The sequence below is a fragment of the Chaetodon trifascialis genome, chromosome 7 (assembly GCF_039877785.1).
Source record: "Chaetodon trifascialis isolate fChaTrf1 chromosome 7, fChaTrf1.hap1, whole genome shotgun sequence".
In the NCBI taxonomy this organism is placed as follows: Eukaryota; Metazoa; Chordata; class Actinopteri; order Chaetodontiformes; family Chaetodontidae; genus Chaetodon; species Chaetodon trifascialis.
This window is the reverse complement of record NC_092062.1, coordinates 6,374,482-6,400,292: the sequence shown is the minus strand read 5'-3', so window position 1 is coordinate 6,400,292 and position 25,811 is coordinate 6,374,482. Positions and strand designations below refer to the sequence as shown.

Genomic DNA, 25,811 nt, shown 5'->3' with positions numbered 1-25,811 from the left:
ATGGCCATCACTGGTAATGGCTTTGATGACCAGTCCTTTTGTAGTGAAGACAGTAACAACCACGTCTTCACAGACACAGAGGCTGCCCCAGTCAAAGGCTTGTACTTCCAACGTGCTCAGCTGCTCCGTGAACCAGAAGCATCATGCTGGAACCTCGATCCCTCAAAGCAGGCCCTCATCAATGTAGGGGGCATCCGCTATGCCTTCCCCTGGCGCACCTTGGAGGATATCCCCCAGAGCCGTCTGAGTCGTCTGCGCTTGTGCACCACCCTGAGGGAGATAGCAGAGGTTTGTGATGACTATGATGAGATGCAACATGAATTCTTCTTTGACCGTGACCCTTTAGCCTTCCGGGCCATCCTCAATTTCCTGGCAAAAGGGAAGCTGCATCTGCTGCAGGAGGTCTGCAATGTGGCCCTGCATGGTGAGCTGTTGTATTGGGGCATTGATATACGACTGATGGAGCCCTGCTGCCGCCATCAAATGATGTTGTCTGTGGAGGAGGTGACTGTGCACCAGCTCAAGGAAGACGAGTGGCGCCAGGCAAGAAGGAGGCTGAGAGCTCATGTGGTACAGGATAGCCTGTTCCACATGCTGGGAGAAGCAATGGAGAACCCTCATTCAGGTTTAGCAGGGAAAGTGTTTGCCTTTCTGTCTGTCATCATGGTGGTGATCACTGTGGTCAGCCTGTGCATCAGCACTATGCCAGCACCATGCCAGCTGGAAGAAGCCACGGTATGTATGAACCAAAGAAGAAGAAGACAACTTTTGTTAAATTATTGTAAAACAAAACAAGTCCTTTAAACCCTACAAAGCAAAGAGCAAAAAGGAAATGGGAGATAAATGGCAGGTAATCTGTCTGCTCAGCAAAGTTACGATTTGGTTTAACTTATATCCCAGCATGGCAAACCATTTGCAAATTGTGTCTTTACAAGGGAATGTCTCACTAAAATGGTCACTGTAATCTGCCTAGAAAGAAAGAAATTAATGTTGTCAATCATGCAAGCAACACAGTTGCGTGGTGAATAAAAAAAATTGTACGGAATCTGAAGGATCAAATTTGGAAATCGGGTGATCGGAAAATGCAAGACTAGGAATCAATTGATTAACAGATTTGTCAAGGTTTTGGAGGTAGAGATTTGGACTGATTCATGCTGAGAATACTTTCTTGTTTTCTGCACTTGAACCCTCTTTTGTCCACTGTTGTCCACCAAATACACCCGAATTGATTTGAAGCTGGGAAAGAGTCTGCAAGTGGATGTATACTGTTCTGAGAAGCCATTTTGGCTAGCTACGTAGGCAAGTGCTGTAGATGTATTTCCAACCCTCCAATTTGGCAGTGGTTTCCATTTGTTTTATAAATCATGAAAAGCTGACCTGCAGACTTGCCCAAGATAGGCACTCCATCACAGTAAGGTAGTTGCATTATTACTGTAATACCATCATAGTTTTCAGCAGCAACTATTTCTGTCTCTTTTTCAAAAAAGTTTGAGTTCATCTGAGCACATAATTTGTTTTAATTCATTCAAATGTAGACTAATCCTAAACTACAACGTAGTATTTATGTTGTGCCGTTCATTTACAGTACCTTTGCTGCTTCACTTGAGTGACATGCTAATGTTACTGTACACTACTAAGACATTTGACATGCATATGCAGCCTTTCCCCAAATATTCTAAGGGTAGTTTGAATGGCAGCAACCATACTGACTACTGCCAAAAGGGCTGCATTAAAGAAAGCTCAAAAGAATGCATTGATAAGCTATGCTGTCAATGTGTCAAATAAAGAACCAATAAGCAACCATGGATGTTGTGAAAAGATGAGTACTCAAGTGATTTAGTGTTGCAATTCAACAGTTCGGTAGCTCACAATACACAAATTGAAAATAGAATACAGATAATTAGATGACTTTTGGTCCTTACAGTGGGTCAAGCCAATAGCATTTTTTCTCAAATGCATCCATCTCGGTCAATACGTGTATAATGAATAGGTTTTCTGTTACAAATTTCTTTTCTCCAAGCCCACACTGAGACAATGTCAACAGGGCTATTTTCTTAGACCTGACAAAGCTTATCAAGAACCATTACACAACTGTTTTCACAAGTAGCAAACTGACCTGCATGTGTAAAATCCGTGGAGCTCTCCTTTAATGTCAATTTGATGCACTGATGTTTTTTTTAAAGTTGTTGCAGCTGTTTGTAAAAATAGCATCTTCTCGCAAAATTATCACCATACACACTGTGTTGACAATGATAATATATCCTCAGGAAAAACAAAGGTTATAAATTGTTTATTTTAATGCATTTCCCCACAGCATCTCAAGTAAGGCAAAACACGTTGATTTCCATACTTAACTAAAAAGAACTGCAATGAAAGTTAAGTTGCTGAAACACGTAAAACTTTCTCAGTACTTTTGTCTTTTGTTGTCTCTACAGGGTAAATGCTCCCAAAGATGCTGCAACTTGTTCGTGGTGGAGTCTGTTTGTGTCGCTTGGTTCTCCTTTGAGCTTCTGGTGCGATTTTTCCATGCACAGAGTAAGCTGAAGTTTGTCCGTGGCCCTCTGAACATCATTGATGCTGCTGCCATCTTGCCCTACTATGTCTCACTGTTTCTGGAGCTTGGGGGTGAGTCTGTGCAGGATATTGTGGCTGGTGCAGGAAAGGGCACCCTGGATAAACTGGGTCTAATCCTACGTGTGATGAGGGCCTTACGTATCCTGTATGTGATGAGGCTGGCCCGCCACTCTATGGGTCTGCAAACCTTGGGAGTGACTATCCAGCGCAGTATGACTGACTTTGGCCTGCTGCTGCTCTTTGTGTGTGTTGCGGTGACCCTCTTCTCCCCACTGGTACATCTCGCTGAGAGTGAGCTTGCTCCAAATGCTGCCACATCCCCTCAGCTCAGCTTCAGCAGCATCCCAGCATCATACTGGTGGTCCATCATCTCGGTGACCACTGTGGGATACGGTGACATGGTGCCCCACAGCATCCCTGGCCAACTGGTGGCACTGATCAGCATCCTATCAGGGATCCTAATTCTGTCTTTCCCTTCTACATCTATCTTCCACACATTCCATCGCACCTACATTGAGCTCAAGGAGGAGCACAGGATGCTGTGGAAAGAGCAAAGGGGGACCGAGCTCGCCAATGAAACTGAAGAAAGCATGAAGGAAAGAGAAACTTGGTCTGAAAACGGGCCAGAATCAGATTTACCTGGTCTAAATGATCCTTGTTACCTTTTCCTGAAAGACATAACAGTGCCAGTTTAGAGCAAGAGTCATCATCCTCTTTTTTCTCCTGTTACTTATTGAGTTCACTGAAATACATTATATACTGAAGGCAAACGTATCACTCTGGTCTCTGTTTCTGAGATGGAAGCTGCAGGTTTGGGTTTTCCCAGGGTTTGGGCACAGGTGATTTTCCAGATAATACGCTGACATATCTGAGAGGCCTCGTTCAAAGGTTGACTCAATTTCTGGGAAGTTATGCTGCTGCGTTGCTATGGCTAGGTCATCTGAATCCAGCTTGATCTTTGATTAGCTTAGTGTCTATCTGAGGGGGCAGACAGCTAAGGAGCAGTATCTCGAACAGCTTGTAGGTGATACATAGCAGGGAGATGGGCTGGTAGCTTTTGGGGAGGTTGGGATCTTCCAAAGGTCTTGGTAGATCTGGGTCTGGAGGCATGTGTTGTACATGTTCATAAGCCATTGTTTGGCGACTGGGTCTTGGTGAGTAATCATTTTGGTCAGTATGTCATTGGGAGCCAAGTCCTGCTTTGGACTCCTCCAAGGTGAGAGGCTTGGTGATTGCCTGGAATGATTATGGAATGATGTTTTCCTTTAGCCTTGTGCCTTTCTACTCTTCTCCCATTGGCCACCAGTCGGCTCCCAACCTGGCTTGGTGTTATGTCGGATATAGTCAGTGGTGTGATCTTGTCACCATTTCCAAATGGTGGACTGGGCTTTTTTGCTGTTCTGGGTCATGTTGATGTTCTCTATGAGATCCTGCCAGGCATCTGCCTCTCCTTCCGCAGGGATTCCATGAGTGCACCATCAGTCTTGCTAGTGGTGTCCGAAAACATGTTATTTCCAAACTCTGTTCACATGAGAACATTTTGACTTCACTATTATCAGGAAGTGAAATAAAAATTCTGCAGGTGTTTCTAATGGTACACCTGTGTAATTTTCAACCCTATATCCACATAAGATTGATAATTACCCTCATCATGAATTCATGAGTTTTGTTTTACCATGTATATAATTACATGGTACTGAGAACACTTTTATTTCACACCCTGATAATAAATCCTCATTGTATGATCTTATTGATGACAAATTGTTGAAATCTGCAGCCCCATATATGTATTGGTCAACCTGTAAATTTTCTTTGCAACAAGGACAGTTGCCTGCAGAATGGAAACATACAAACTTGGAAATATATGGAAGCTAATAACTTTCTAAGCCATACTCAACATGTACATATCCTAAAAATCATTCTACTGAATGTAGAGTGACTCACTGTGGTGAACATCTGGTATCTTTTAATGTGTAATGCGAATTAACCCTCCCTGAAGTAGTGTCTATATGGCTTATAGGTCAAGGGACAGGCCTGTAGAATTAACCACAGGAATGCTGAGTACCAGCGGGGGGCGGAGAACCTAAGCCAGTTTATTCACACAGTCAATTGATTCATTATGTATCATTAAGTATATAAAAGGAAAGTACAAGTTTTGATTTAACATGCTGATTTCAGGTGAAGGGACAACACACCCAGAGCTAAGAGGAAGTGTTTCCTTTTCTGAAGAACTGAAGTGAATGACATTTTGCTAAAACATGGATCACCATTCTGTAGTGTTTGTGTTCTAAAAACACAAACCTGTTTTTCACTAACATTTTAGGCAAAAATTTGGGACACACAGTTCCATTTATGTAGGTCATAGCTTTCAACCTTAATGACATATGTCAAAGAATTTTAAATTGGGGGGGGGGGGGGGTACTGCTGCTCACAGACAGAGGACAGAGGGGAGAAAGTAGAGCCCCTAAAGATGCATAGACACTGACATGTAATGATGTTATTTCACTTATTTAGCTTGCTGCATATACTGGAGGTGTACCAATGCATATGTATAGGTATATACAAGATCTGCTATCTAATCGTAGAAAAGAGGTTGTGACGTGATTACCATTATGACACGTAAACCGGAGTTAATATTGTCTACTACTCATTCATGATTAAAGGATGACCTTTTCTCGTTCATAAAGGTGTTTTGGTATCCTTCAGCAACTGAAGAGGCTGACCTTCTAATTGTGGAAGCATTAAACTTGTAATAAACTTCATTAATTCTTCAGGAAAGAAGTTGGAGCAGGACACAAGGTACACACAGGGTTGAGAGGCGGCCTGGGCCTGACGGATTCCGGGATGACTTCATGAGTGCTCTTCTTTAACCTGGTTAGGACGTCATTAACCTGAAGCACCAGAACAGGAATAACATATAGGAAAAGGTCAACATAGACATGATGACAGAAATGGCTTCATTCCTTAATCACCTTGTAAACTCATGTGAATGCTGCTTGTTTCAGGTTATTCACTAACTGGACTGCATGACATGAAAAGTTGAATAAAGTCATATTAAACTTCACACTGAGGTAACCCAACAGAAGAACAAGTAACACAAGAAAACCAATGCAGTCTAACCCTTTAACATGAGATGCAGCATTCAAGCATTCTTATACAAACAAAACTAGCTAAAAATAGCTTCTGCTGTGCCAGTTTTTTATGGCTTTTCATAAATGATGGTATTTGTTGTAATGGGTTTTTAATTATTTTATCTGGTTTTATTTCTAATGTTGAGAGATGAGATTTGATTTCCATCTTTATCATTTGTCTTTACTGTAAAACACTGTGTATTCCTGAGATTCTTCTGTTTAATAAAGACATTTTCTTTCTTTCTTTCTTGACAAGTTTATTTTGTTTACTTGTTTGACTAAAAAAGCTCAGAGAGCCCACCTGAAACTCTGGGGGGAGGCTTGAATGAGTAGGACTATAATCTCTGTTGATAATATGAGCTCATTTTTGAATGTTTGAAACAGAAATTCTTCCACACTGGTTGAGCCAATGGAGTAGATAGGCAAGCTGGAATAAGGTTTGGAATGCAGCCGCATCTGTTAGGGAGGGACGACATGGAATGGAAATAAAGAAAAGCCTGATTACAGAGAAACAATAGTGATGACAATTGTAGACCTACATTTGTATAGAACACAACTCACTTTTTTGGGTGAAATTTTGAACGCAAGGATTTAAAATCTTGGTTAAACCACTATATAATGCTGCAAAACAATAATGTTTTGAGAGCATCAGACATGAATATGAAGGAAATAATGTTTTAGCTGTCAGACAGACACTTTGTTTGGTCAAAGGTTTACCTTTAAGAGTATTTGCCTGTCTTTGAATTTAGCTGCACGTTGCTGTCAGGCTAAGGCCAGGTGGTGATTATCTTAGCTTAGCATAAAGACTGGATGTGGAGGGAGGCAGCTAGCCTGGCTCTGTCCTGCTTGAAAAAAATGGCCTATCAGCACTTCCAGGTACACTAATTAACTTGTTGTATAGTTTTGTTTAATCTGTACAGAAAAAGAAATACAGACACAACAAGTTGTGGTTTTAGTTGAGTTAAGAGTTGTAGCTTTTTCTAGGCAAACTTCTCTAGAGACTGCAGGAAGTCACTGCACACAGCCAGGAAATGCTTGCAACATGTAGCTCCTTGTACACCTGCAATTGAATGCTTTTTCAATTCAGGGTGTGTAAGCTTGGACAGAGCTAGCTGTTTCGACATGCTCGCAGTGTTAAACCCATGTCCAAATGGTATCTATTCATGAATTGTCAATACTGATTGTTTATATGTACTTTATATTTACTATCACCATTATTACATATTTTTATATATACAAAAATAAATAATAAAATATTATACATAGTCGGCAGAATATATTCTTCCGACTATGCATGTTATCTCTGGTAGCCTGAAGTGAACTGCTGTAATAATGGTAACAGGCTGACAACTGTTTGATGCTGTATGAATGTGCCCTTGAGCACAATGGTGTCTGGGAGTGTGTTTGATATCTGCTTCAGTGATTTGACAGTCACATGTTGGGGAGGACAGACACCAATATATTTCAGAAGGCAGAGGAAAGCACCAAAACTGAAACAATAGTGTCAGTCCAAAAAGAAATTTTGATGGGAATGACCTTGGATTGAACCTCCACATTAGGAGGAGTGAGAAGCACGTATGAATGAGTGGCATTTCTGTTTTGGATTTAGTTGCTCCCTGGGACCAGCTGGCTTTGTTGTACCTGCTGTAAGGCAATAAAACCTATTTTACATTGAACTCTGCAGACTGTTAGTGGTTACTGCATTTACGAATTGTGTGGCTACAAATTTGAACTCTGGCCCCGGTGAAGATTTTTACTCAACAGCAGTTCGTACACACACAGAATATCAGACAACGTGAATGAAATAAGTGCAAGGTAATGCAGCTTATGTGGTGTGATTAGAGACAGTGGCTTCAGTGGGAGAGAAGTGGAGAACAGAATTAATGTGATTCACCTGCCTCAGCAGTATTTCCTCATCACCTCAATCAAAACTGTCTCACTTAGTTGGTCATATGCATTTCAAGCTAAACACATGCCACTACTGAGAGAACACATCTCAATTCACTGAGTGTCCAGTGCTGTGCAGAGCATGAGGCTGCACACTGATCCGTCTGCACCCTGATTCAATTCTACAAAGTCACCAAGGTACGTGAAAGACTCTTTTATATGAAGTTGATGATTCTTGAAAACACAGAGGTGGCAGGAACTCTTACAGCTCTTCCACTTCACTCCCTGATGAGACAGCTGGCTGGACACACTTCTACTTCGGTTACGATTCACATCACAGCAGTATATCTGACAGATGATGTATTAGGCAAAGGTGAGACTTTGAGTGTTTCAAGATCAGCAGCAACAACAGCAGGAACACTTTTCAGGACTGACATGATTCTGTCCATTTGTTTCACACGAGTTGTAGATACGACAGAGTTTATGAGCTGTACTCAGTTCTATCATTCAACATCAAATGATGCCCTTCAGCAGAGGTTTTGAAGTGCACTGAGGCAACAGTGTCATTTCACAGCTCTTCTTTCAGAATTTCACATAAGCAGAAGTTCAAGTGTTCTCAGAATGCCTCTGCAAGCTGCTTTTAGAGTAACAATGATGCAACAGGTTCCTTTCTGAATCTGCAAACAAGGAACCTTTGATGCAGTTGTTCCAAAGTTTTTTTTGTTTTTTTTTTGTCCAACATGCAAATGTATTTAATTACAGATAGTACATTGGCTGTGGTGGATCTGTGGCTGCACATGTAAATCAAAACACAGTGATCCTTGAATTGTTCAAGTTCTGTCTAGGCCCTTTGTTTGTTCTTTCCCAGAAGGTTCAGTCAGGTCACTGCTGCTCAGACTGGCAGACAGCAGTCAGACCTGTTTGTGTTCTTATCTTCATGCCAAACACAAATGTGTTTAGCTGAGCTCCACTGCAACCCCATGTAACCCCAGGTAACTGCACTAAAACATGGCGTACGAGTGTGCCTGGTTGTGAATCACTAATGTGCATCACCCAAACACCATTTTTATTGGGATTTTTTACATTCTCTTTGATACTGTTCAACAACATTCGAACTTGTTTTTTTCCAAGATGAAGGACCAAATGTCAAATGCAGGGAAATTTGAATACAATGAGCAGCATCTGAATCATGTGTCAGTGTGTCTGTGGGGAAGCCTGACCAGAGCGACGAGGAAGGTTGTACAAGGCAGACTGTGAAACTCTTTCCGAGTTTAACACAAGTGGTTTAATAAGAAACAGAGACAGGTGTAACTAAACGTATGTCCAAAACAAAAAGAAACAAATGAACAGTTAATTTAAGACTTAATACGTTAAAGGTTGAAATCTCCCAATATTTGGCAAGAAATGCAGGGGTACAGCATGCTTATGGTCTAGTTTTTGATCAATAAATATAACTGCTTTCATAATAAGATTTCAAATAATCCACAGCCAATGGTGTGAGATTACTGACATTGAGAAACAGTAGTGGGTTTAACATTGTTCCTGTAAATGGAATTGCAGACACTTACATTATTATTCGTGAACAACTTTCACTTCTTTTACAATGTAGTACATCAAAACAATAATAGGTGTTAAGATCTGAAAGATCTGAGTATTCTTGTAGGATCCCAAGGGCAGACAAAAGGCACAGAAACGAAAAGAGCCGTTTACAAAACACACTGGTTTATTCTCTGACAAAACGGTAACAATACAACAAGAAACAAAACGCAAAATCAGCCCAAGGAAACAAAAGGTCAGCAACACTGAGGCGAGCGGGCAGGAACAAAACACACTGTATTCTCTAAGAACAGAAACGAGAGGAAACCAGAAAAAAAACACGATAGAAACCAAACTAAGACTCGCTCAACGGCGGCTGAGGAAACTAACAAGGCTGGAAGCAACGAGACAAGGTGATGGCTGGAGAGTTTTACGCGTGATCTCAAAACAGTCTGGCAGTGAGACAGAGCCGCCACGCTGCTTAAATGGAGGGAGAAATTAGGAGATGAGCGTCAGGTGAGCCGTCCTCCCTCTGCTCAGCCAGGCCACACCTCCACTGTGGAAAACAGAGGGACAGGAAAACCAAACAACTCTCCACACAGAAAAACACAAAAACACAGTCACAGTGTAACAATAGGCATTAGTTGCAACACAAATGAAAGGTTGGGCAGCATTAGCTATGCCAGCAAAGAGCAGAGGCACAAATAATAGTGTAGTAAAGTGGAAAAAGAACTGAAACAGAGCTCTAAACAATGAAGCTACTACAAATTTCTCCACTGACTTTAGCTGGTTTGCACATGATGCCCAGCAGGTGCAAGCATCAGCTCCATACTTCAGCTTAAAAAAGACATTTCAGACTGAAGTATGCTTTCATGTGCATGAGAGAGTGCATGTGCATCTGCAACAAAGGTATAAAACTAACAACAGCAGGGACAAAGAAGCAGTGAGTTTCCTTACCCAGCCTTCCCCTGCGGACCTCACCAGGCGACACTGGTCGAAGTTTCCGCTCTGCTTTGATTTCCTCCAGGATCTGCTCATGCAGCGTGTGTCTTCATCTTATGACCTGACACCTACAACATTTTGATGACAGCTTCATCTTTCATTCAGATTCTTCAGAGAGGCTGTACTGCTTTTAATTTTGCCTTTAATATACCATATTTAACAGAGATGTCATACTCTTTTTTTATATGATGGTGTCACAGGTGTAGGGTGTGAAAAAAAAATCCAATAATCTCTGCCGGGGAGTTGTGCTGCTCTCTTGCCACCTCGTGGTGTCTCCAACTGGCGAGGATGAAATCAAACAAGATGAATAAATAGTCCAGCTACATTCACTTACAAGGGTGAGCCAGAATATTGCAGTTTTCCCTCCTTTTCTTATGTGTCTTTGTGTCTCCCCCTCCCCTCTCTGTCTCTCCCCTTTCTGTTGTGTGTATGTGTCACTGCAGGGCGTGGCTGACAGGTGTGGTCCGGCCTCCTCTGCTCATGAGCACACTTGCTCAGAGCAAGTGTGCAGTATATAAGCCCTGTTTTTTCCACTCAGTATTCGTTGAATTGTCAGTTCATCTCCGCAGTAATGACAGAGTCCTCAGAAGAATCACTGATGGATTTTTGACAACATTTTCATGCAAATAAATCAAATATATAAAGCAAGGAAACAGAAGATAGCAGCAAACACAGATGAAGGCTCTTTCCTATTCAGTATATGTAGAACTTCTATCAATTTCCCTGATGTCTTCAGGGTACTGCGTGTACCCCTGATACTGTGCCTCCACCCCAGTGGTCCCACCCATTCATCTGCCTGACTCAACTGTGAGCACTCCCCTTCAATTTTGAGGTACCCTGGTGACTCCAGTCTTCTTAAAGACTTAAAATAAGGAAAATACATACAACAACTAACCACATAGTCACATTAAAAGTCACACATCTTAACACACTACATTTCTGCATATTTGAGAAGCATGAATCAGTGTGGTTGTATGAGTTTGGAGATCAAGTATACAGTAAACACAATGTTAAAACAGAGTGTGGGTTCTCACAGACTTACTTATTGTGATCCTGTGATACTTTTTCAGACACACAAACATCATGTGGTGATGGATTCTGGACACTGACCTATCTTTCAAAAGAATAACACCCTGTGCAGCACCTTAATGCCTGTGAGCCAAGCAAGCTGGAGATATTCTCTTTCATCCTCTTGACCACAAATCATGTGATATTGCTGATCACTGCCTCTTGGTATTAGGACAGGCTGCATGTAGGAGGTCAGGAGTTGTGTCATCCTCAGACACATCCACTTCCACCGACTGCACCTCCACTCTGTGGGCAGTGTTTACGGGTGCAGGTGTTGTCTTGAGGCAAACAGTAGCCTGTGTCCATTTTCACTTTCATAAGTAGGTATTTGTGGGCTCCCCTGAACCGTCTGGCATTGAGGTTGTCATTGTGGCCACTTCTCACTCTTATGGCAGCAAAATAAGAGCTCCAAATGGTCTTGACTGAGTTTGTAGGTCAGGAGATGTCTGCAGGAGATTGCTGCATGGTGATGTTGAGTGCACTTCTGTGATTAGCAATGAAGCCATATATGGCACTCTTCTTTTTTGTTTGCACTGCTGCTACAGAGGTGTAAAGTTTTGCAACAGAGTGGAAAATGTCTGTTACCCTCTCTAAAAACACCTACAAGCACTGCAGTTCATCACTTTAACAGTCATGTAACTAGCAAAGGATGTTGATGTTGCACACAGGCCACTATCCAATAATGGTAAATTATAGGCACACACCACCTCTTGCAGTAGAAAACCTCCATATATTACACTTCAAATGAGCAGCACAGATCTTAGTAAATTTATATTATCATACTGTACATTATCATTCATGGTAAATTGAGATTCATCATACAGTACAAGTATAGTATTTATGTGCATTTGTTAGTTATGCAGAAACAAATATGGGAGCAGTGAACAATTGAAAATTAGAATCCAAAGATTCAAGTCACTGGACACAGCTAGAGAGACATAATGATTGATAATGGTATTGGATGGATAATGGTAATGGTTGATAACTTGAAAATACCATTTCATTTCTTCGTGTAACATATGTCTTTATCTTAAAGCAGTCGTAGTTATTTTGAATAAGAAAATGTGCAACATATCATATTTAAAGCTAAAAAGAGACAAATGGAAGTAGTACAAAAACTCAGTTTTTAGCCTGGGACCAATAGTTGGTGCAGGAACAGGTGGTGGTGGTGGAGCTGAGCAGGAGGAAGTTGACAATACTGAATATTCATGTTGATGGGTGGATGCAGAATGATACTACTACAGTACAGAAAGATACCAGTGAAACTTGGACATCCAGTGTGTTTATTTCATATACTGCTTTTTTTTCTTTCAGGTCAGGCACGTTTAATGTTCTCCCTGAAGAGAAAACACTGGTCAAAGCTCTTAAAAGTTAACTAGTTCATCATCACTTTGAGACATGAAAGTCAGTTAATCCTGAAAATTTCAAGAACTTGAATCTTCAAGTGCAGCCACAAAAACCTTCAAAGGCTCTGATGAAACTGGCCCTCATGTGGACTTCCACGACAGGAGGACCAAAAGTTCCCAGTGCTGCAGAGGAGAAGTTCATGACTGCCTGCAGGTGGTGCAAAAGGATGGATATGCATATTGCAGTTGTCCATCTAGATTTAGTCTACAGCGAGCTAAACAGGGTCTTTATCTGTGATGAATCTGCAACGAAACATTACAAAGTCAGCCTGTTAAACTTGACCAGCTTGTGCTACATCACAGTCCCTGTCAGAGATGATGGCTTGCTGAGTTACGTTTTAAAAGCCTGTTCGATGAGCTTGATCTGTGCCTGCGCTGCATCTTTTCCTCAGAATGGATGTTTCAAATGCAGCTTCATTTGCTCTGCATAAGTACACAAATGAAATCATTCAAAACTACTTGTGTTTATTTCATATGCCGCTTAATGCCACACTAATTACATGCATTGTATCACCCAAAACTACGGTGGCCGACAAGGGCAAATGCGCCGCAAACGGCAAAACACTGCAAACACAGGAATGATGCTAAGCCAAAAACACACAAACATATAGAACAAAAGCAACAGAAAAACGCTGCAAGAGAAAAATGCTGCAATTACAGAAACGAAGCAGAAGCAAAAACTTATAACTGTACCACTATAACTGTACAGCTGCACTGTACAAAACTACTGAGCTACATATTTGGCTGACTTCTGGGTAATATCCTCAACATGATGAAACTACTCATGAAGTCAGTGTAACATTTGATTGTGTGGTCAGTTTCAGTTTTCAGTGTATGTAAACTTGCCATCACTGGAACAGCAGCTACACATCCTTTGAAAAGAGCCACAACTTAACCACGCACATGAACACAGGTATGTGTCATAGATGTGCTCCAGTACTTATAGCACTTTGCCTCCAAACAAGATGGACTTTTTGGGTTTCTTTACTTCACATTGTACAGTTGTGGAGCATCTATGGCCTAGGATACACTTTCCAATAGATCCCAATACACTACAAAGAAGTCAAACTCACCTATACTGCTACATCACCACTATAACAAAACCAAAATGATGATGGAAACGTAAACAAACAAAAACAAAAACAATGGCTTATAGACAGTCAACAGTTGGTACTGATAGCAAAAAGACATGATCAGCTCATCCCTAGTTTGGATGTCCACATACTTCTGGAAATGTTGTGCATGTATCATGTAAATTAAATCAAGCACATTAGCATTATCTCAACATTTGTTGGGTAGTCAGGCATCTGACTGTGTCACATCTACAGGTATGTGAACACTGAGGCAGCATTTTCACTGAAAATCAATGTGTGCTGTACAGAAGAACAGAAAACCTGATTGTTGGTTATGTTTTATCCACTAGAGGGCAGACATGCTCTTTCTCCCAACACAGCGGCCATGAGGTATTGGAAAACAAGTGGAAGTCATTTAAGAATAGAGAACATTTCTTTCCCCACACACTGCAGTAAAATAATACCATGGCAGTAATTGTTTCAGTGATTACACCCTGAAGGAACCTAAAAATCTAACTTGGATGTGGCCACATTATTTTGGTTCCCTGTGTTGCATTTGCTAAACACTGGGTGGAAAAATGAAGCTATAATCCCATTCTCTCTGTCTATGGCAGGCAGGTGCATCACACCTGGAAATAATCTGCAGCAACAGTGACTGTGGAGGGCTGACTGATCCAGGCTGGTGATTCCAACATGGAGAGCTGAAGTCAGGGAGAGGCCTCTGGAATATATACAAAACACTAGCTAGGCTACTGAGGCCTATAAAAAAATGGAAAAGAGGCCAGGAGTTAATTCTGGACACAGGATGTTTGCCCCTGAGGAGAGTCAGTGATGCCAGGAATACACCAACAAAGACTGCCATGAGGAGAGCTGGGGCTTTAAGATGGAAAGAACAAGAGAGAGAGCCAGAGAAAAGGAGGGGAACGGGAGAGGAAGGAGAGAAGGCCTGTGTGTGTGTGTGTGTGTGTGTGTGTGTGTGTGTGTGTGAGAGAGAGAGAGAGAGAGAGAGAGCATGTGATGTGGTAACCTACACTCTACTCCCATTTCCCTGTACCAGAGCTGGTTCGTGGGCCCAGCAGACCTGTCATTACATTTCTCTGGTACAAACTCTGGTCTATAGAGGAATGTCTGCGCAACACACACACACACACACACACACACACACACACACACACACACACACACACACACACACACACACACACACACACACACACACACACACACACACACACACACACACATATACATCATTCCACATTTCCACACAACACACTCTCAATAAAAGGGTTATTCTGCTCAACTGATCCTCAGCCCTGCTGCTGGCCAGTGCCTGCTTTCAGACACATACATGCTGTATGTTGAGTATGAGTAAAGAAGGTCTTGCACTATGAATGTACACCCTTCCTCAGACTGTGACATCAGCTCTGCTCCAAATCAAATTCTGGTATTAAAAATGGTAATGACAGCTGACCTTTGACTGTTTGGATATAAAATGTCATCACATCATCATTTCATCCTGTGAGACATGTGTGTGAAATTATGTAATAATTAGCATATGAATTCTTGAGTTATGGTCAAACATCTTTTGTGGGGTCACACTGACCTTGAATCCAAGTGGACATTTATGCCAGATGTTGTGGAATTCCCTCAAGATGTTCTTGTGATATGGTGCTTCCAAGCATGGGATGGAGGTCACAGTGAGGTTGACCTTTGACCACCAACATCTAATCAGTTCATCTTTGAGCCTAAGTGCACATTTATGCCAACAATGAAGAAATTTCTTCACGGCTTTCCTGAGATGTCGCATTCACGAGAATGAGACCTACAGATGGACTGACCCCAAAATATAATGCCTCTATCCACAGCTGTTGCTGGTGCTGAGGCATAAAAACATGAAAATTACCAGAGCTGGAGTGGAGAGATTTTCACTAGACAGTTGTAATCTGTTATTTGTTGTCTGTAGCGCTCCTTCTTCACGCTGACCTCACCCCATACAGTGTTTTTAGAATAAAGTTTTATTTCCAAGCAGAAAATGATTCTGGCATCATTTCTAGTATGTGGATAATATATGGACAGCAGGCAGGGTGGTGCACTTTATATGGCTTTCCTATAAAGACCAAAGAGAATAAAAGAATGAGGTAGAAAAAGCAGGAAAAGTAGATGAAGTGTGAAGGGAAGGGGAAAAGAAGCTAAAAAAGACAGAGGCGAGGTGGAAAAGAGAATATAAAGGAGGGAGAAGTAAAATGAGCTGTGGAATGAGCAAAATGGGACAAATCTAATGCAAGACAGATGAAGACAATGCAGGAAAAGCAAAAGCAGGACTGGATGTTCATAGTTACAGGACAAGACCAAGCCTTGTATTTATCAACCATCTAAGAATAACAGTTGTGAAAGGAGTTGCTTGTAGTGACAAACCCACAGCTAATTTCCTAATCTATGTTTTTAAGAATATTCATGTGAGCAAAAAGACATGAATATGAATGATAAAACTGGACTAATGGATGGATTACAGATGGACTAAGAACAGAATCTCTGTATACAGAAATATCTTTAATTCATAAAAGATTTACAATATTTTACATTTACCACACAATGTATGTAAGGCAGGGTAAAAGATCTTTGGCACTCTCCTCAGTGTCCCATTGATAAAGACAGAAAACATACAAAATGGTTTCAAAAATACATCTCTATGAAGTCTTTTAATCTCTGTATTCAAAGATGAGTAGTAGGATTACTTTCCCTTTTTGGCTGATTTGTCTCTTATGTACAGTTATTGTCTCTATATACATTGTGCTTGTTTATCTGGCAAACAAGGTTTAAGAATAGCTGGGTAAAAACAACATGGACACACACACACACACACACACACACACACACACACACACACACACACACACACACACACACACACACACACACACACACACACACACGCATGCACATTCCTTTGGATTCCTGCTGTCGAGGATGGAGTCCACAGCGTTATTAGTGTTCAGGCGACATCTCTGCTGGCTCAAAGTCAGACACTCAAAGGCACTTTCAGGCAAAAACTCCCCTTAACTCCGACATGTTAGAATACATGAACATAGGAAAATGACAAACATCTGTAATGCATAAGTATTACATGGTAAAGTGCACATCAAATGTCTTTGGTTTAACGCTTATTGCCCTGTTTATTTGTCAGAAAGAGAGAGAAGCCTGTCTTACTCTTCAGAAAATACTGTCTCCATGCTCAGCACATCTGTGGAAGCTTCCAGTTAACTTTGGCTTTTTGCTTTTCGGCTAATTAAGGCAAGTTATTACATTTTAGAAGTGGTGAAGTCCAAAAGCATCACCCAGCATTCCTCTTTGCTGGGCTAGAATAAGATATGACACTGTGACTCAGCTCAAAGTCCTGGGATGCAGGAGCTCAGCTCCTGAACATCACTGTTGAGATTTCTCCCTTCAATCCCATCAAAGTAGAATAAGTGCCCCTGTTGAAAAATCCCCCTCAGAGTCCTTGAAAGTGTGGAGCTTCCTCTCACTTCTCGTCGCTCACAGAGCAGTCCACAGCTATGATGTCCTGTATCTCTGTGATTTTCACCATCTCCTCTGGGATCTCCACCTCTGTTGGGATCTTCAGCTCCTCTGGGATCTTCTCTGCTGAGGAGCTGCGGCTGGACAGTTTGTCCATCTCATCCTCCAGCTCAGAGATGCGTTCAGCGACGCAATGGGCGGTGAGTCGAGCCTCTGGGTCGTGGTCCCAGCATTCCATGATGGTGGCGCAGATCACTGCCACTCCCTGCAGAGGGAGGAAGAGAGAAGGGATGTGAGATCTCACACTAAATAGACTTCCTTCAACTGTTTGAGGAAAGGTTGCAACTTTTCAACCAACCGCAAGTCATTTTAACGCGGTACAACAGTTTGCACATAACCACTTGTGCTATACAGTCCTCTGTTGACAGAGGAGCATCATACATCAGCACATCCTGGTTGTGTGTCTTTCCATTGCGGTAATGTAACACATTAGTTCACACAACATAACAATATAAGTGTTGTTAGTGGTTTTCCGCCATTTCACCATCTGTTTCCTTTTACACAACCACTTACTATTTTTAGGTACTTATACTTTACTTGAATATTTCCGTTTTATGCAGCTTTATAATTCTACTCCATTACATCTCAGAGGGGAATATTGTACTATTTAGTGGACTACAATGATGTATCAACTTGAATTACTAGTTACTTATCAGATAAGATTTCATGATAAAGAAAGAAAGAAAGAAAGAAAGAAAGAAAGAAAGAAAGAAAGAAAGAAAGAAAGAAAGAAAGAAAGAAATATATATGCATATACACAATACTTTGTTTAAGATTAATCTAGAGGTTCTCAACCTCTATATGGAGGCACAGCATTCAATTTGAGATGCTGGCTGCATATAGGTGTGTGTGTGTGTGTGTGTGTGTGTGTGTGTGTGTGTGTGTGTGTGTGTGTGTGTGTGTGTGTGTGTGACTAGGGACAAAAATCTGTTTACACAGTCACATTGTGGGGACTGACCTCCCTTATGGGGACAAAATGCAGGTCCCCTTAATGTAAATCATTAAATTTTAGGGTGCAGACCGAGGATAGGGTTACGTGTTAGGTAAGGTTAGGTTAGGTACAGGGTTAGGAACAGGCAGATAGTGGTTAGGGTTAGGGTAAGGCTCCAGGAAATGAATGTAAGTCTATGTAATGTCCCCACAAGTGATATAAACACAACATGTCTGTGTGTGTGTGTGTGTGTGTGTGTGTGTGTGTGTGTGTGTGTGTGTGTGTGTGTGTGTGTGTGTGTGTGTGTGTGTGTGTGTGTGCGCGTGTGTGTGGGCATGTGTGTGTTGTGTAAACAAATGTTTGTCCAAAGTGCAAATACATACAGATGCATGTAACTACATAATAATTTTGTTTATGTTCATACATTTAAAATACGTTAAAATTCATCACAAAAAGTGTAAATCATTTCACTCAGCATGTATTCAGCTCATCTACCTTCTGAATGCATACATCAGCCAAACTCTGCATTCAGTGTTGATGGTGACAACAGCTCAAAATGAGCCTTTTGACTAACACCGGTACATATATTTAGAATATAAACTTTGAAATTTAGCACGGAATGGTGAATAATGGTGCATATCGATGCTGTGTAATGTTTGTAAATGTCACTCCAGTAAAGCAGCACAGTGTATGTCTGACCTGATGCCGGAGCCAGGTGTCAAGGATCTCAGGTCTTCCTCTGTCTCTCAGTACATTGTCCTTCATACTCTCCACACAGGGGTGCTCTCGTACTTTAGAGCCATATGCAGGCTCATAGTCCTTTACCTCTGCAAACATAAAAACAAAACACAGATCAGATACGGACTGCAGATCATCACCTGAGTCTGTGAAAAAAGCATACTTTCTTTCTGTCATGTCATCTGTGCCGTCATGTTTCTGTCATGTTTGACACTTCCTTGCAAAGACGTGATGATAAGCTATAGATGAGTTGGCCAAGTGCAACATTAAAACACAAAACAATTGCACACTTCATGGCATGGCTTATGACACAGTGAAGATAAAATGTCACAGAGGAAGACAGAGTGGAACAGGTGGTCGACTGAGTTAATGTGATTAGAAGGTGTAAAATCATCCTGGTATGAGGTCATTCCAGCCCAAACCACTGAGCTGTTTCACCAGAGCTGTCAACTTTGTACACTGGCACTATAACGCTGACAGTAGGAAATAAAATGTCTTTTATGATGTCTCCATGGGAGGGACGATGCTCACTCTGGCATCTGAACAATGATTCTTTCTAAAAAAACAACAAATCAGCTTCCACTAACAAGCAATTAGTCGCAGCTTCAGATCGTATAGGACACCAAGATCACAGTCTGTCTTATTTTTTTAATCACTATTTATTTTTTTACTACTTCATGTTGAGGAACTAGCGGAGAAAAAGAGAGAGCATAACGTTGAAACCGTGAAAAATGAAAAACAAAGTTCTGGGATTGGGTCCAGACCTCATGAAACTGAACTCACAACAGCTGCAGTCTGTCTTCAGCTCCAAAGAGAAGGCTCTCAGGATCTCACAGTTACTGTGAAATGAGACACTAGTTGCTGCACAGTCATCTTCCTTTACCCATCTGAGCCAGAATATGACACGCATATTTAGCAAACAGTGTAAGCACCTTGTTATATGCCCCTCCTCTTGTTCTTATATTTAACACTTTCCATATCCTGTATTTCACAACCTGTCACCAAGTATTATTTACCGCTGTCTCCTTTTTTGGGTGTGATGTTTGGTGTGATGTGTGATGTTTTCTCTGGGCATGTACACTAAAATGAATTTAATATTCCCTGTCAAGGTGAATCACCACTGCCGCACTAGAAATCAACCCTTCCCCACGTGTTCTCACCCACATATCTGAAAGGTTTTACTAACACACTGATATGTTGATTTCAACGATTTCCAAGCTGTCTTCCAATCACATTTAACTTCCACAAGCAGCCTTCGAACTGAGCTTCAAAATTCATTCTCGACCTTTGAAACAGCCATAATCTGAACACATGGTTCATTTAGTTGTTGTTCTGGAACTTTCATCCATGTCACATGGTCTTCATCAGCAGGTGTAGACTGGCCAGTTATAGTGAAAGTGAAACAGTGACTGTTCAACCCACAGCAGGTCTGTCAAAGCTTTCGATTTCTCCACGAGTTCAATCAGTGTTGTATGAGTATGGACGGGCTTCTCATCCTGACTACACAAGGCTGTTGACATACTGGACAAACTGCATCTGCTGTGATATGATCAAAAACACCAAAGCAACAACTCAGTGGACAATGCACTGAGGTTATTTGCCAAGCAGTCTCCAATCTGCCCATGATCTGGCCTGACAGTTTTGGTATGGCAGGATGAAATCTAGGAAAAGCTGCAGTATTTTCTTCTTTTTAGTCTCTGCTGCTGTGTCCTCAAACACAGGAAGGGGGAAGGCTGGAGTGGAACCCCCGGACAGGAAGTTGGAGGACTGGGATTGGGACTGTGTACAGAGAAGCTTACTCTACAGGCCCACACTTCCTGTTTTTGACATGTGGAACTTCCCCCGTTTTAGTATTTTAAAACAGGACCCAGCCGGGCCCGGCCCATTCCCCTGGAGGTTATTTATGCCAGGGCTGGTATTGTCGTCAGCTCTCTGCTGTTTAGATCTCCTGCTGCGGAGCTGGTATAAATTTTCCTGGACTGGATACAGCTGAAACACAGAAACAGTGGAGCGCAAGCTGACCTAAAACAAGAAAGTTGAAAACAGAAATAAAAGGAGGTGGAGCACTTCTACACATCAAGGCATGACTGAGTGGAAAAGGTCTCATTTCACGCTCTGATGACGATTTGGCTCAATACACTTATCCTCATGTTTCTGAGTGATATCTGGGACAGCAGAGAAGTAAGCAGACTTAAGAGAGTATCACTGCAGTCTATAGACTGAGAAGTGCGTCCTGCTTCCCTACAGCAGCTCTGGACATTTGAAAGTTATGAGAAGAATTTCATCTGTGGTTTGAGAACAGATTTCACAAGAGACTGCAACCAGAGCCTCAGTCTCACTTTCCCCTCGCTGTCTGGGGCCCGTGGTTAAAACCCTGGTATATCCAATCTAAGGGGCGGAAAGTGGTTTACGACAGTTTCCTTTTCAGATTATCTGTCTGAAACCTTTGTGGCCGGGAGGTTAGCAGAAATCTCTGAGGCGGGCTACAATGTCTGGGATTTGCTATCTTGAAAGAAACACAGCTCCATGTTTGGCGCTTAGGAGGCCGTCGCCTCTAAACAGGCGTATAACATGAGACTGATCCCACATCGGCCCAGTACTCACTGAACCACACCCTTTCATCAAGACACAACGTTCTCTCTGAACCGCTGCAGCAGGTTTGAGCATTTGTGCACATTAGGGTGTTGTAAAAGTTTAAGCTTTAAGAAGCAACAGTAACAGGAGGAAGCACCTTGCTGCAAGCAGGTAAAACTAGTTCCATTCATGTCCAGGCCTGAAAATGACTGTTGACAGTGGATGACAACATGAGTGACTCGGCTACTTCCATTCTTATTCATTCTAAAATAAAATAAGATACATTTCGCATGACTGTCCCTCAGCTCTGTTTGTGTTTCAGTTAAACAGATACAACGTGTTAATTAATAAACTTTAGATCCACTGGTACACACAGTTTGGGACTTTTGACAGAGCCAAGAGAGCGATTCGCCCCTGCTAAGCTAAGTGCCCGCCGGCCTCACAGGGGAAAGTGGTATCTATCTTCTCATCTGCTTCTCGGTGAGAGCGAATGATCATATTTCTCAAAATATCAAACTCTTCTTTTTCCTCTGAAATGTCACTGAGGCTGAGGGACAGATCGTCAGCCCCTCACCAGCTGTTGCCAAAGGCTGTCTCCCTTCATGGACCACAAGCCTTCTGCTTGGCACAGTGCAAGCTCTTCGCCCCGCTCCATTACCCTGCATAACCCTCAGCTCAGACAGAACATGCAGGCCCTGCCGCGCCCTGCAGGCTAATTCAGGATATGTAAATAAAATGCTCAGCGACACACGGAGAATGTACTATAACTGACCACAACAACAAGGCCAGCACTGAGTAGTATTTCTATCCACTATTCTGTCCCCTGTTGGGATGGAGACAGAGGACATGGACACATACACACACACACACACACACACGCACGCACGCACGCACAATCCCAGGTTGAGTCATAGACACAAGTCTAGATAAGGACATCTGTCTAGTACCTTCACTTCTTGTCTTGTGTCTATGTACCTCTCTCTCTAAAATAAACACACACACACACACACACACACACACACACACACACACACACACACACACACACACACACACACACACACACACACAGACAAACAGATAGATGTTGGAATGTGACTGTCTAGTTCTAAATGTCTCAGACTGTCTAGAAAAGCCCAGTAGGCGGAGGGACGGAGGTGGACCGGAGAGACTCCCTCTCTACTCCCAGGAGAGTAGGTCGGAGGAAACAGAAAAGTTTTTCTGTGTGTGTGTGTGTGTGTGTGTGTGTGTGTGTGTGTGTGTGTGTGTGTGTGAGTGTGTGTGCTTCTTTCGCCATGACTGAGAACATTTTTGGAAAGTGAGGACATTTTGTCCAGTCCAAAAGACTGACTGTTAAGACCTGGCTTTAGAGTTGAAAGACAGGCTTGGATTTTTAAAGATTACGTTCATTTAAATATTCACACATCATACTGTGATGGAGTTAAAACTCTCAGCCTCGAGGATGTATACTTCTACTGAGGCTCAGCAAGGAAACACTATATGTGGAAACATTAAGAGGGATGTTTGTAGAAAACAGACCGCACCTTTCAAAGATATCACTCTATTTTGCTCACTGAGACTGCTGAAGCCTCGCATTAGAATGCAGTTGTATAGAACAAGGACTGTACACTTTTTGGCCATTTCTTTTATATTCGGAGCGCATTAGGAAGGGATCTCTTCACAGCTAGTAATGTCTGTGAGCACTGTATTACGATAGACTTGAAATAATCTGAGCGTATCATTTAGTAGTGTTATCTCTTTTTCTTTTAACATGAGAAAAAATATCAATCTGCAATCTTCTGTTCAATCTCAATGTTCTGTATGTTGGCAACAGGCTGTGCCTTATCGTCCAGTGGGGTGCATTCCTAAAATGCACTGTCCACGTGTTTACTGACTTTGTAAAACACACTTTCACTGACTAACACTATTAGCTTGTCAGTCAAGGGGTGCAGCGAAGGCACTGCAAATGAAATTTATTCAGATTTAACTGTGCAGGAAGCAGAAGAAGAATGGTTAGTTTGTGCTGTCAATATGTCTTGCCAGGAAATCCAGAAGCCCCACAGCCACAACATGGTTTAAGAAGGGATATGTAGGTTGCATACATTTTGTCAGTGAGGGTCTTCACAATAGAAATACAAATGTGTGTTTGAGTGTGCAGCATCCACACAGACGGTGAGGAGGAGCACAGACAGAGAAATGGCTCTGACACTCACAACAGTGAAGCTTTGATGCAAACTTTACGGTTTGCTGAGAGACACAAACATACACACACTTCAACCTGAAGATGGAAACTGTCCTATTCTTGTGTGGACTTTTAAGCCTCCTGAGCATGGACACTCTCACACACACACACTCTCTCTCACACACACTCACAGGCACAGCCAGCTGAAACAGGTACAGTATCACTCCTGCTCTCCCTGATTCACTGCCCAAAGAAGGGCAACAGCAGAGTTCAGATCGTCTCCCTCACATATCAGACATTCCTCAGATTCCGGCTGCAGACCTGGGGCTGAGGTCGAGGTGTAGTCTGACAGACACGACCATCAGACTCTCTGTTGACACACAAACCCCCAGTCACTGCATAACAGGAAACAGCAGCCAGGACCTCCTGTCTGTATTATGTAGGTCACAGACACACAAGCATACAGTAGGTACACACCATTAGTACATGTTGTCAGCGGGTGTATGTTGACTCTCAGACTGCAGTACAGTATGCACTGTCAGATTATGATAATAAGGATGTAGAGAAGAGCAGAAAAGGTTTCTCTAAAGTGCAGACACTGGTGTCTTAACAGACATAATGATGCGACTCTGACTAGGTATAACATGCAGCTGTAGTCCCTTCATGCTACAGCTGTGCTACAGCATACAGTAAGAGCTGTGTGATCTATTTCTGTCTAAACTGGATGTCTATAATCATTCTAGCTTTATCGAGTTGTGTAAAACATGTGAAACATCAGCTTCATTTTATAGTTCTGAGCAATGGGCCTGCAGTGAAATGTTGAGTAGATTGCTGTGATAATGTGAAACACTGACTGATTTAGGAAAATACTAAAGTTGGTAAGACTAATCTAATATAATCAAATTGAATCTACTTCCTGTGAATGGTGAGCCAAACTGAAAACAGAAGAAAAACTTGGATGATTGATGGGGCCCTGTTCATTTTATCCAAAGGTCATCTAGTCTGAAGCAATGAATGCAGCAAAAAAAGACAACAGAAAAGATAATTTAACACTTTTTTCTTGTCAAAGTTTTCTTGGAATATTTGCATTTGTTTTGTAAATGAAAAACAAACAAAAGCCTTCATCTCCTCAGAGGAGGTAAGTTAACACTGAAGGCAATGAGGGACTGGCCATCTTGCTGCTTGACAACTGGGTCTGATGCAATGCAAAATATAGATATTTTCAAATAATCCCGGCCCCCACTTGAATAAAAATACCCAAGCACTGTGTGGCTGACTGGCCTACTGCAGCTGGGTATTACATCTGTCAGCATCTCTCTCCCAGCCAGTTCCTTTAGGTGCAGTCCATTCTAACCTTACCTGGGCCCTGCCCCTTTCTCCATCTCATTAGGGGGTGGAATAAGTGGAGTGGAGCAAGATGTACAAACAAAAAGAGAAACAACTAAAGGTGGTGCTGAAAAACTGAGAGAGAAGTGGTTGAAGTCCATTGAGGCTGATGCAAATAAATGTTTCAAAATGACTCAGTAGTTACAAGTCAATTATCTGATCCCAGTGAGGCTGAACTCAGCAGACACTGGCAGCAGAGAGGAGAGGACAGTGCTCCCAGTTCAACCAAAGGTTTTCCAGCTGAAGAGGTAAGACATAAGACATAAGGCATAACATAAGCAAGGTTTGGGTTTTAGCTAGCTAGCTATGTATTTATACTGGATGAATTTTGTTGCAACATGTTCAGCTTTCATTATGTCAATGTGCTCATCAGTGTCACCAACCAATCACTGCCTGGCTGGGGCAGGACATTAAAAAAGGCTTGATGTGCTACAGCAACATTAGAAATGTTGAACTCATCGTTATGCATGAATGTCTCTAATTATCTGATTATTGACTAGTTAGTACTTAATATTAAGACTATTTTTCTTGCACAAGGAACAAAACCTCCAAATATCATAAATGTTGGTTGTGTATTGCATAAACTGGTATTATTATACTAATATACTAATTTATACTTATTACTTATACAGGTTTAGTATAGGTTGAGCCTTCACATGCTGCCTCCAATGCTACACATGAGGACGGGTGAACTCGAACATGATGACATCACTACCAGCCAATCGGCTCGCCTGCTGAGCTTGT

The 25,811-nt window shown here is 41.9% G+C and overlaps 2 protein-coding genes across 2 annotated transcripts in view; one reads left to right on the top strand and one right to left on the bottom strand.

Moving 5' to 3' along the window:
- Positions 1-25,811, top strand: part of LOC139333574 (voltage-gated potassium channel regulatory subunit KCNG4-like) — a 179,182-nt gene continuing 153,371 nt past the window's right edge. The window contains exons 1-2 of the mRNA XM_070966075.1: positions 1-735; positions 2,436-3,767. Of these exons, the coding sequence (XP_070822176.1) occupies positions 1-735; positions 2,436-3,269 (1,569 nt within the window). The 3' untranslated portion in view covers positions 3,270-3,767. The remainder of the gene's footprint in view (positions 736-2,435; positions 3,768-25,811) is intronic.
- Positions 16,212-25,811, bottom strand: part of tgfbr2b (transforming growth factor beta receptor 2b) — a 37,196-nt gene continuing 27,596 nt past the window's right edge. The window contains exons 9-10 of the mRNA XM_070967259.1: positions 18,887-19,014; positions 16,212-17,461 (exon numbers count right to left, since the gene is read on the bottom strand). Coding sequence (XP_070823360.1) covers positions 17,201-17,461; positions 18,887-19,014 — 389 coding nt within the window. The 3' untranslated portion in view covers positions 16,212-17,200. The remainder of the gene's footprint in view (positions 17,462-18,886; positions 19,015-25,811) is intronic.